The sequence below is a fragment of the Schistocerca nitens genome, chromosome 5 (genome assembly GCF_023898315.1).
Source record: "Schistocerca nitens isolate TAMUIC-IGC-003100 chromosome 5, iqSchNite1.1, whole genome shotgun sequence".
NCBI classification, from domain to species: Eukaryota; Metazoa; Arthropoda; class Insecta; order Orthoptera; family Acrididae; genus Schistocerca; species Schistocerca nitens.
Window position 1 is genome coordinate 469,766,156 of NC_064618.1, and position 12,363 is coordinate 469,778,518.

The 12,363-nt window shown below is 37.3% G+C and overlaps 1 protein-coding gene across 1 annotated transcript in view; it reads right to left on the minus strand.

The window, feature by feature from the left end:
* The window catches only part of LOC126259935 (probable deoxyhypusine synthase), a 66,562-nt gene that overhangs the window by 34,210 nt on the left and 19,989 nt on the right, over positions 1 to 12,363 (minus strand). Inside the window, exons 6-7 of the mRNA XM_049957030.1 lie at positions 2,306 to 2,498; positions 1,489 to 1,592 (exon numbers count right to left, since the gene is read on the minus strand). Of these exons, the coding sequence (XP_049812987.1) occupies positions 1,489 to 1,592; positions 2,306 to 2,498 (297 nt within the window). The remainder of the gene's footprint in view (positions 1 to 1,488; positions 1,593 to 2,305; positions 2,499 to 12,363) is intronic.

Below are 12,363 nucleotides of genomic sequence, written 5' to 3' on the forward strand. Positions count from 1 at the left end.
TTGTTAAATGACACAATCATTATTCAAAAAGAATGCCTAACTTGATTACCTACATGACATGCAAACAAACATACCATAAATTACAAGCATTACTCATCATTATTCACAATGTCATCATTACTGGTAAGCTCAGAGGAGTCTACATCATAAACAGATTTGTTTCCTCTTTCCCCATCATCTTCTGTGTGCTCCATAACACATCATCTTCACTGCCTCCAGAGTATTTGAAATACAGCATTTATTGAATGATTTTACAATCATTGGTCTATTTATGCTTTTCCAGACAGGCTGAAATCCAGTCTGCAATAATGTGACGAGCAGCACAGTTATATTTCCTGTTGGAGTAATATCACAGTTTGGTTCATGAAACCATTTTTCATACTGTTCCTAAATGTAACCTCTGAAAGGTTTATTTATACTAATGTTCAAGAGTCGTAACAAAAGTCATTCCTACAGGAATAATAACATGGTCACTGCCTAGTCTGTGGATCTTCTTTTTTATGTCATCAATCAGATGACTGTGAAATTCATTGACAATGCATTGATAGTAAGTTTGGAAACCCCATCACGACAGAATTTCCACATGTTTCGGAGCCAGTCAAGCATTAAAGTTTGTCATTAATCCCTTCTCTTCATTTCCAACAATGATGTCATCTGGGAAGAACTTTTCATTTTTAGGGGTTGCGGGGCTTCTTTTCTGTTTGAAGTTTAAGAAAGGTGGAAGTGTGTTCCCATATGCTGTGATTCCCAGCATTATAGTTATGCACTGTTTTTTCATTCTGATGTTTTGATGGTAACTTCCTTTGTTCCCTTCTCATCAACTGTGTAATTATGTGACATATTGAACCAAACTGGCATCTCATCAGTGTTGCCTAATTGGCCCATCAAAAAATTCTTCTCTTGTCAAAATGTGATGACATACCACTGAATTTCTTAACATTTTTTCTCAATATTCTAAGGAAGCTTTTGGCATACTGTTGTACAGTGTCGTAGAGGGATCAACATTTTCTAGGCTAGCTTTAATCTCGTGTGTCAGTATATTAAGAACAGTATCCACCTCTTTTATTTTGTTTCTTATGATGTCACTAGTTACAGGTTCCCCATTCTTTCTCCTTTCATGGATGAATTACGAAACTTTTACTTCAATGTCAGGATTTTTTCCTTTGTGGGAGCCAGTGAATTTTTTTCTAGTAATACTAGTTATAAATACTGCCAATTCTGTTTCTTCCATAAGCAAATGTCACACTCAGCTCCAATGAACTCTTATCCTGTCCTCCTGTTACCACATTTTTCAGCATAAAGAATTACTTTACACATGGTGTTCTTTTTTACTTGCCTTCCAATTTGTGACTGCCTAATGCAAACATACTGTACACAGTAAGCCAACAATAATGTAATGAAGTTGACAATTTTTATTTTAACTATTAGTAAATGGATTCTCTCATTCCTTGTCACACAATCTACTTTGATGCACTTTATATGACTTACCATCAAATTAGCATTACAGATGTGATGTTTAATAACACCACCTCCTATTATGATCATTCCAGTGTTAGCAGCCTTAACTGCCATTGTGTTCAGCCGGCGAAGATCTGCATCAAGCAAAAAGACAGGCTAATATTAAAATGTATGTTTTTGAGGGGGAAATAAAATTTGAAAAATAGGTTTGTATGAACATGGAAATGTTGTTTTACACTGTATATTGCTTCTTTAGTCCCATATTCTAACCTCATACTAAGGTAATAAGAAGAGTATAATAGATAAGGCATTGTTTTCTTATAACTCATCAGTTAAAGGCTTAGTTTGCTAAAAATACAAGCATTTATTCTGTGACAGTTACACAACAAAATCTGTAAGTAGCATTTCATATTTAAAAATGGTGGAGTCTTTGAGATACATAAAATAAAGTTAGAAATTAAACTGAAAACAAACATACTAAGTTATAGATTCACTATTTTCCTGATTAATGAATTTTGTACATAGTTTCAAAAGCTAGAGTGAGAGTATTTACTCTTTTCTACTTCAGCCCTGCCCCAAATGTTGTCGGTTCAACAGATTTCCCAATTGTAACTCAGATAAAAAATTTAATTTTTACCAAGTGCGCATCACATAGTTTTGTCATCTCAAGTAATATTATGAACATATTCCATACAAACATGAGGTCTGTTTACGGGTGGGATACTAGCCAGGATGACAGAAAATAGAAAAATCCAGACATCATGAGCTGAGAGGAGGAAAGTCTTCTACATGCCAATATTGTAATTCAATGCAGTCATGCTTAACTTCCTCATTTGTGTAATGGTACCTTGAATGATATCCAAGACAAGTCCAGGATTCTTATACGAATGGAAATACATCATATCACCAAGGCTTCCATCAGTTAGAGCTGGGCTAAATACTGGAATCTTGTTTTTGGCTGCCCAGTAATATACAGAATCAGGGTTATTAATTTCTTCCCCTAGCCTTGCAACCATTTTGGATGGTGTCCATAGAGTACCCTAAAAACACAAAGTACATCTAGACATAACATCTTTATTCTAAGTCAGGCAGGGAACCCCGACATCCCTGAATTATATAGACAAATGAATAAACTCATCAGGCAACACATTTATAAATATTTCAAGAGAAGAAACTTTATTTGACAATAAATGTGTACAACAAGAAATAAAAGAAGAAGAATTAACAAACAAAATTCCACTGCCTCAGATGGTGTCATCCACTGACAAACAACAGAAGTGACACAAAATAACAAAAAAAAAAAAAATAAATAAATAAAAAATAAAATCTGTGATCAATGAAATGGTAGATGCTAACAAGTGCTAAAATGAGTTAGAACTGCATGCATTCACTGTGCTGCTATCAATTATGTTCATTATAAAAAGGCTGGTACTTAAGAACTTCACTTACATTTGGGGCCAAGAGAATACAGAAGTGTGCAATGTAAAAATACAACCGCAAAATGCTAGGTTGGGAGAAATACAAGAAACTCATAAACACTGAAAATACAGGAATGTTTCAACACAGGCTGCAGAACTACAGGCTTTTCTAATAGAAAAGTCTGGGGAGTGGGTGGAAACTGGGATAACAATAAATTTTAAGTGGAGACAGTTTGTACAGAATTTATCAAGAGGGGAAGAGGAGACAAGAACGTTGGTTCCAAAACTGGAAAGTATGATGAGGGTAGAGGCAGTGTACTAAACAAAAATATATGTAGATTAAAAAGAAAATCCAGCACAGAATACAGAAAGGTCTAAAAACAAGTTGGCAAAAGAGTTTACTTAACAGAAGTAGCTTTTGGTGCCAATAAGGTAAGCAAAAATGGTTTGTTGGATACAGTATGAGGAACAGTAATTAACGGAGAGCAGATGAGGAATTTTTATAACTGATGTGAGATACGTAAAAAGAAATAACAGTATTCCATCTCTCAGGGAGTAGGTAGATCCAGGCATATCTGATAATCAAATAGCACATGCAACAAAATAGTTCACTGGTGAGCGGCCAGATGTCAGTGTGCAACGGGCACAATATTTTGGCAAGCGACCAAGTTGCCATCATCAGGTGCAATGACAAACTGACTCCTTAGGAGCTAGCGTAGTGCTTTGACATCCAACATTTACTCCCATCCTCCCATTAAAACATCATTCTGTCTGCAGCTTGTGCCCATAGACTTGTGCTGGCAGCATCTCTGCTGTTGCTCTGCTCGTCTCCAAAGTCAGTCAGTGGATATATCTCCTTCCTTCTCTTAATCGAACTAAATGCAGATTGCCAGCTCCCACTATGGGTGTAGCCACTATCACCTTTGATCAGCGGTTCACTTACTAGACTCTCAATAGATTATGTAATGACACACTCCCTCTGAAGTTAGACATCTGTGTTGGGATCTTAGTATGGTTGTAGTCTACCCAGTGTTATTGCAATAGGCAATATTCTGGAACTGTCAGCTAGTTTGGCTGCTGTTGCCTGGTATGCTGCTGGTATTCTTGGCAATGATCTCCCGACACTATGCACTGTCTGCTCTGTATATGTCATGTCAGAATGGCAGCAAGCAGGGCCTGTGTTTTAGCTGGTGGGCAGAAGACAGTCTTCACTTCGTATTTCTGGAGAATTTGTCCTATGTTTCCAGACAAGGTACCACAGAATGAAATAAATGCAATGGCTGCATCATCCTGAGCTCCCTCTTCCATTTTGCTGGTTGTTCAGTCAATGTACGATGTATGGCAGTCTGAATTATCCATTGCGTGCAGCCGTTCTTCTGGAACACTATCCTCGGATGATCAAGTGCATGTCTCATTTTTTGAGAGGTTGTGGGCTCTATGCACCAATGTTTGGACATCTTGAACCTCTGAGCTGGAAGGTGGCAGCTGTCCCCATGTAGATATAGATAGGTGTGAATCTTCTTATGGTACATGCTGTGGCCCAATGAGCCATCTACTCTTCTCTTCATCAGGACATCCATAAAGGGAAGCACTCCAAGCACTTCAGCTTCCATGGTAAAACTGATGCACTGGTGTATGAAATTAAGATGTATGAGGAAACCATTCAGCTTGTCTCTTCCATGTGGCCATATGATGGTGCCATCGATATATCTGGAAAAACATGTTGGTTTTCGCTGGGCTAATTCCATGGCTTCCTCCCCAAAATGTTCCACATACATGACTGCACCAAGTGGTGCATGTGGATGCACCATGGCTACTCTTTCTAGCTGCATGTAGCAACCATCATTGAAAGGAGAGCATGTTCAAATCAAGACATACCTAATATGGTTGTTGTCTCCATTTCAAACTTCTGACCAACAAGTTAAAAAGATTCATTTACTAGCACTCTGGTGAAAAAAAAGACGCAACGTTAAAGCCCACAAGCATGCCTGTATCTTTAAGCTTGAAGTTCTTAAGGCATCCAACAAAATTCACTGAGTAACGAATATGACATGAGCATCTTCAGACGTGAGGGCTAACTATATCCTTTGGGTTTTTGGTTGGTACGATGGGGCACCAATGTTGCTAACTATGGGCATAAATGCACCCCATCTTTATGAACCTTCGGAAGTTGATAAGTTGTTTGTGAAATCAGAGCTCTCTGTCATAGCTTCTTAATAATTTCACCTACAATCCAGATTATTTAAGTCTTTTTCTTCACTCCCTTGGTACGATAAGTGTTGATCTTCTGGTATGCTATGACTTCTAGAAGCCCCACATCTTTGTAAAATAATCCAGGTGAGACAGGTCTACATTTGCTTCATCTTTTTCAGCCAGGAAGACCACAGTATCTTCATTTAGTTCGCATATGGCTGCTCTCTCTATGCTAGAGATGTTCAGTTTCACAGGTTTTGTTTCACTGAGGGCACAACAGGTTTCATGATATTTTTCTTCAGCTGCTTCAAGTCGAAGTCATGCGTTTGCCTGTTCCCCTGCACTGATATTGTCTATGATAAGTGCAGATTTAGGAGAGAGCGCAAAGTACTTTCATCAGAACTGAAACAGCACCCTCATCCAGATTCTTTGCAATGAGATTGATGATAGCCTTGCAGGGAGTATCAGAAACTTGTTTCCCTGATATATGCTCAAATTTTGATGTTTGATGTCCAATGGACTTCCTTTCTGCAGAATCTGTTGTGGCCCATGTGACTCCATCAATCCATTCCCACTGCCAGGAACTGAACTGGTTGGCAGCTGTACATGCAGTTTAAATAGAACTTTGTTAGTTGAACACAAGAACCAGTGAGCCACGTGTACTTTTTCCCATACAATGGCTATGCTGGCATGTTTCTTAATTCTTCTGACTGCCAGTGAGCCAATATGATAGGCCTCGGCAAATTTCGACACTACACATTCTTCACAGCTGCTCATAAGGAATGTAAAGGCACTCCGCTACCAGCGCCTCTGGCTGTGCAGCTTGTCAAGTCCTTTCATGCTGTGATATATCTTCGCCTTGTGGTGGTATGTGATTTGGTTCTACAGCTCCTCTTAGAGTAATTCAAGACGAAATAGTTCATGGCTGACAGTGTGTTGTAGTAAAAAAAGAGAATAATAAGTATACATATGTGAATGGAAAAAATTAAAGTATATTACAATTGCTTTATTAGAAATGTTCTTCATGTACGAATTTGGGCTAATCGGACTTCCTCTCTTACATTTCAATTGTAGGTACAGGCAGCCGACTTTAAGGACACCACTGAGTATCAAAAATAAGAATATCCTCCTTACTTAGTTCCACTTCACTTCAATAAAAAATACTTAATACTGATATCAAGTCTTCTTGATACAAAACACTTGTAGCCCGTCATACTCCGAGCAGCACATCTTAACAGAACTTCTATATACGAAAGTGTCAGTAACACAATCATGTACCAAGAAAAATGAGTGATGATTTTTTTCATTTGTCCGCACCTTACCACAAATTCATAATTAATGTCTTTGCTGACTCTTATGGTCAATCAATCTTTCATTTTTTGTTTTTAATAACCTTTAACTTTACCATGTCACCGGGGTTTTCACCATGTGCCTACACAATTGCCCCCACACTGTACGTTGACATGGTATGGAGATGAACAGTGTTTTTGTATGTGCATAACTTAAATTAATATTCGCCAATAGGGGTCGATGCCCTTTATTTGTTGGCTTCTCTTTTATTTAATGGAATGGATATGTCATCTTATCCTATGTTAGAGTTCTACAAGAAATTAAAAGAATATATACATAATATGATAGTCCATTACATATTTGAATTTAGTGCGCTGACAATAATGTTCAGTTTGCTTCGACCTCACTGCTGGGTTTCGCGCTTGTGCACTGGCAGATTTGGCGACTAAGAACTAGTTGCTAAAGGTCAACATGTTAGATGCTACCGTCACACTCGTTTTCTTAGTGTTGATTTCACATTGAGCGTCACACTTTCACCTGAGTACCACATATTAAAGAATTGCCATGGCATTTGTCTTCATTCTGAGTGCAGTGGGTGTGTACTTACTATTCAAAATCCAACGCTGTGGCCGAAGACCTCCATTTTTATACCCAGGGCGTCATTATTACCCACTGTACTCACATTTTCAGCTGAGAGAACCCTGGCCAACAGCATCCATCGACGAGGTAAGTACTGGCTCGAACAACTATAGTTACTTATTAATGTATCAAGCGTTGTGAGGCACGATGCTCAGAATTTATTTCCTCGCACACTTATGTTAATGTCACCACACATGACCGTCCACTTGTTGAAAGACACATATAGCCATCCAAAACATTGTATAAATTGCTTGTCTTTAAAGTTCATTCCTTCACATGGAGTTTGGTTTCCAATGAAAATTCATACAAATATTGAGTTACAACAATATACATAACACGATAGCTTATACATATGGCTGACAGACTATCCATTGGTTATATAATGAACATAAATTTCTTAAGTTTTAAAATGTCAAATTTTTCATTAACTGGGTTCTGTTATTACAGTTGTGTGTTAGTTTTAACTTATCTTTGTTCACATCACATATACAAATTATTTACATAACACATTACTCTTTGTCTTTAAATATGTCTGCTTGTGTCTGTATATGTGTGGATGGATATGTGTGTGTGTGCGAGTGTATACCCGTCCTTTTTTCCCCTAAGGTAAGTCTTTCCGCTCCCGGGATTGGAATGACTCCTTACCCTCTCCCTTACAACCCACATCCTTTCGTCTTTCCCTCTCCTTCCCTCTTTCCTGATGAGGCAACAGTTTGTTGCGAAAGCTTGAATTTTGTGTGTATGTTTGTGTGTCTATCGACGTGCCAGCGCTTTCGTTTGGTAAGTCACATCATCTTTGTTTTTAAATACAAGCATATGATATATTTATGCTTCGTTTTATAGCTTTTATCACTTATGGGAGCTCATTTCTTCTTTAGGTAGAGGAGGGAGAAAAACATTTGAAACAGGAGTAAAACATTATGCATTACTGGCCTAACTACACTTGGCAGCACCTCGTTTGTTTGGGAGGGAAGAAAGGAAATACTCATCTACTGGTGCAAGGATTTATGAGGAAATATTACTCATAGTCATGGACTAACTGTCCAGGAACTATTATTTCATGGAAATAATGTGTACTGACTAATCAGCCACTTAGTATCATATTGTTTCTTCATGCATTAGCGCTGCTTACTTCAATTCATGTGTAGCTTAGTGTGAAATATGAAGAAGTTTTAACCTCATAGACTTATCTTTCTTGAATACATGGAAATGTAATTATTCAAGATTTCATGTGACACAATAAAAATTAAATGGTTTTTGTAAAATCACATGCTTAAATGTTTGTGTGTACTCTGCAGTGAATAGGTACTGATAAATGTCATGGAGATATACTGCGACAATGTTTATTTTTATTTTTCATTGTCTTATGACTTTTGTATAAATATCATTACAAGGTGCGGCCCGTTTCTTCATTTGGTACTTGCTACTCCCAACGTAATTCTGTTCTTCCGCGCAGTGATGATGCTAATTTTATTTATTCTTTCACTTTGCATGAAGTGGTGTATTACTTCTCATTGTTGTCAATTTTATGCCTCCGTGTGCAAATCAAAAGAATTACTTATGACTATACACATTACTTTATCTTAAAAAACACTCCAGAAAAAAAATTACATTTAGAGTTATGTACACGATGTACAATTATCTTATGATAGAAAGAAAAAATGCTACTTAGCTTCATCATTCTGTAAAAGCTTTTATATCCTTGTCAGGGTGGAGACCCTTCTCTCTCCCTGTTTTCTTATAGACTGATCTGAATGTAAAAGGATATGGTATTTCGGAAATTACATATGGTCCTGAATAGAGTAATTGCCACTTCTTATTCAGTTTGCCAAATTTTGTTGATTTAGGGTGCATCCGTAAGAGGACATGTTGCCCTTCAAAAAATGTGCAACATGTTTCAGTTTATTATAAATTTTCTTTATATACTCAGCCCTATTTTCTATTGTAGCCATGGCTTGTTTAATTTTGTCTTGTAGTGTCATTTCTGTAGTGGGTACCTTTGGTATGGGCGACTCCCACTCATTTGATTGTTTTGTGTGGAACATCAATTCATTAGGTGTGAAACCTGTTGAAGAATGGGGAAGTTTATTGACAACTTGCATGAAGGGAGTTATGTATTCTACCCATTGGGTATGTTTTTGAGGGTTGTATGTCCTAATAAACTGGTTAAATTCTTTAAAGACTTGTTCTACTAGACTTGCTTCTGGGTGAAAGAAGCTTACTAATACAAGTTTTATGCCCTGTGAGGTCATAAATTGTTTCCACTTTTGCCCAATAAAATATGAAACATTATCAGTTAGTTGTACCTTTGGTCTACCTACTCTTCTAAAATAGTCTCCCTCAATTCTTTTCCTGACATTTGTGGCTGTTGCATTTTTAATGGTATACATTTTGATATGTTTTGAGAAAATATCGTATAGTGCTACTATGTATCTTACTCATCCTCTACTTCTTGGATATGGACCAGCTACGTCCAGAGATCCTACATCTAGAGGTTTTTTTTTGTGAGTATTGGGTGTAGCTCAGTATATTTTGACACATTGGACTGTTTTGATTTTTGACATATTGCAAATGTTCTTAATACCTGTAGGACTCGCCTTCTCAAATTTGTAAAATAACAAAGTGCTGCAATTTTTTCAGTACATTTGCCTACTCCACAATGTCTCCATACTTCATGTGTGTGTCACACACACCATTGATCAGATTTTTCATGTTTCCTATGAAACAAAATGCCCTTTTACTCCTGATACCAATTACTTACCTTTCCACTTTCATCTTGCTTAAGGTTTTGCATGACTTTACTCCATCTACACTCTTGCTGTTGTATAAGTTTCATTTGCTTATAAACTTATGGTAATCAGACTGTTGTGTTGTATCTTCCATTAATAACATTTTGATTTCTGCATCTTGCTCTGTTAATTCACTAAATTCGTCTAAACCTTGTGATAACCTAGACAAGGCACCTGCTATAACATTCCGACTTCCTTTGATATAAATATCTCGAAACTGAATTCTTGTAAATATAGACACCATCAAGCTAATCTATGGTGCAATAATTTACATGTTAAAGGAATGACAGTGACTGATGGTCACAGTAAAATGTAGTATTCTTACCCCACAAAAAATATTCAAACTTTTTAAATGTCCATATTACAACTAAACTTTCCAATTCTGACACAGAGTAAGATCTTTCTGCTTCTGATAATGTGCAACCAGCAAAACTGATGACCTTGGGTACTTCTTTACCTCCTTCTTCTCACATCTGGAACAAGCATGCCCCGATCTCCTGAGAGGTCAATAGCCTGGGGTTAACTATGACCAGATGGTGTTTTCCGACGATGTAGTGTGACTGAATTCATTACTTGGAGTAATTTCAGTTAGTTGCACTGTGTGGGTACTTCGCCAATTTGTGCCGTGGGCTGCTGTGCCATTATTTTGCTGCCCAAACGTTGACTGGGGAACAGCGTAAGGCATGGCATTGTTGTCGCGCGTCAGCCACTGTTGCAGCTGACTGTTTCTGTTCATTTTTGGCAAATGGCCTTGTGATGGTGGATTGTAATTCGCTCATGCGTTGAAATTACCCTTTTGTTTTGAAAATTTCTTTTAAATCATTTGTTTTTTCCATTCCCAATACTGTACTTGTTACCTCTGGGTATGTAACTTTGCTGTTGTGTACGCCATCCTTGCTGTGTGTTTGCACCAAATTTTACAGACTGATTTACATAACTATGTTGTTGTTGGGCCTGATTATCTGTTGCTCTATTGGGTACAGGTCTTACCTCAAAGGTCAAGTCAATAGAATCAAGCACTGACAGAAAATATTCAGTGCCGCGCTCTGGTGTTGTGACTAATTTTTCTCTAATGTGCGATGGTAAACGACTTTTCAAAATTTTTAACACCTGCGATATTGGGTTCGTCCAGTAGTGTATCTTGTTCAGGTATTTTTCAAAGTATCCACACAGACTATCGTATTTTCCATTGAATGGTGCGGGATTGAAAACCTTGCATCTGTGTCTGTCTTGCACTGCCTCAGACCAGTATTTGTCGAGGAAAGCTCGTTCAAATTGGATGTAACTGCTGTAATGTTTGGCCACTTCAGTTGCCATAAAAGAACGTCACCTTGCATATATCCCATGACACATCTGATTTTCTGTGCTTCCATCCAGTTGAGGGGAAATACATGATGAAAAGAACTGATAAATACTACCAGATTCATTATTTTACCTTCAGTAGTGAATGTAGGAAACTGTCAATGTCTCAGCAAACCTTTGTCTGCAAAAATAGTTGGTAGACAAATGGCATTTTCAGTCATATTTATGTTGTTGTTGTAGTTACCTGTAATTCCAGTTGGTAATTGTTCAGGTATCGGAGTTATGGGTTACATTTTGCACTCTATAACTGTTACTGGTACCTCCTGTGGGACTCGTGACAATTTGTGGATAAATACCAACAGGTTGTGGTTTGTTCACTGTAGCCTTGTATTATTTACATGCATATTTCGAGATCTGGTAATATTTTCTTCTAAAAGATTGCGGATCCTATCTTCCGGGCTTGTAGATTGATGTTTACTTTGTTCACTGTTTCATTTTCTTTTTTCTGAATAGCCTTTTCTACATCTGTGTATAACTTACAATCAGTTACTAACTTCTCTGCAATGGTATTATCCTTATCTAACGTACCTGCTTCAGCTTGGCTAATGATATCACTCAAGATTTTCATTGATCTTCTCTCTCTCCTTCTTAGCACATGCTGAGTCAACTGCTAATGTTGCTACCCTTAAAGTAAGCTCTTTTACAGCTAGAGGTACACCTTCATAGTCTTTATTTAGTTTGACAGTGGTTGCCCTTTTTAGTGTCGAACACAACTGGTTTTGTGTGACTTCGATATTTGTATTTGCGTTTGTGATTTTCTTTATCTGTTGCTCTACTAGATCATTATGGTCATTAAAAGAATCTACTTTCTGTTTTAACTCTGTAATGTTACTCTTAACTTCAGAAAGTACTTCATGCTTTACTTATTTTTTCAAATCATTCAATTTTTAGTCTATTTTAGTGCGAAAATTTTTGACTAAGCCACTGAATTTCTGTGAGACTGTGTCTTGCATATCCTTGAATACTTGTTTTCGTTCTTGTTTCATTATATTTAGATCTTGTGTGACAGTGTTCAGATTGTGTGTCAAACTATCAATTTTTGTATTCATATTTTGCTTCATAGCACTGAAATTGGTGTTCATATTGGGTTTCATATTACTGAGATTGGTGTTCATACCATCAAATTTCGTGATTATGTTAGATAATAACTGCCACAGCAGTGCTTCAGTTGTACTGCTGTGGTTGCTGTCAGCTGTACTTCCGAAGTTAATGTT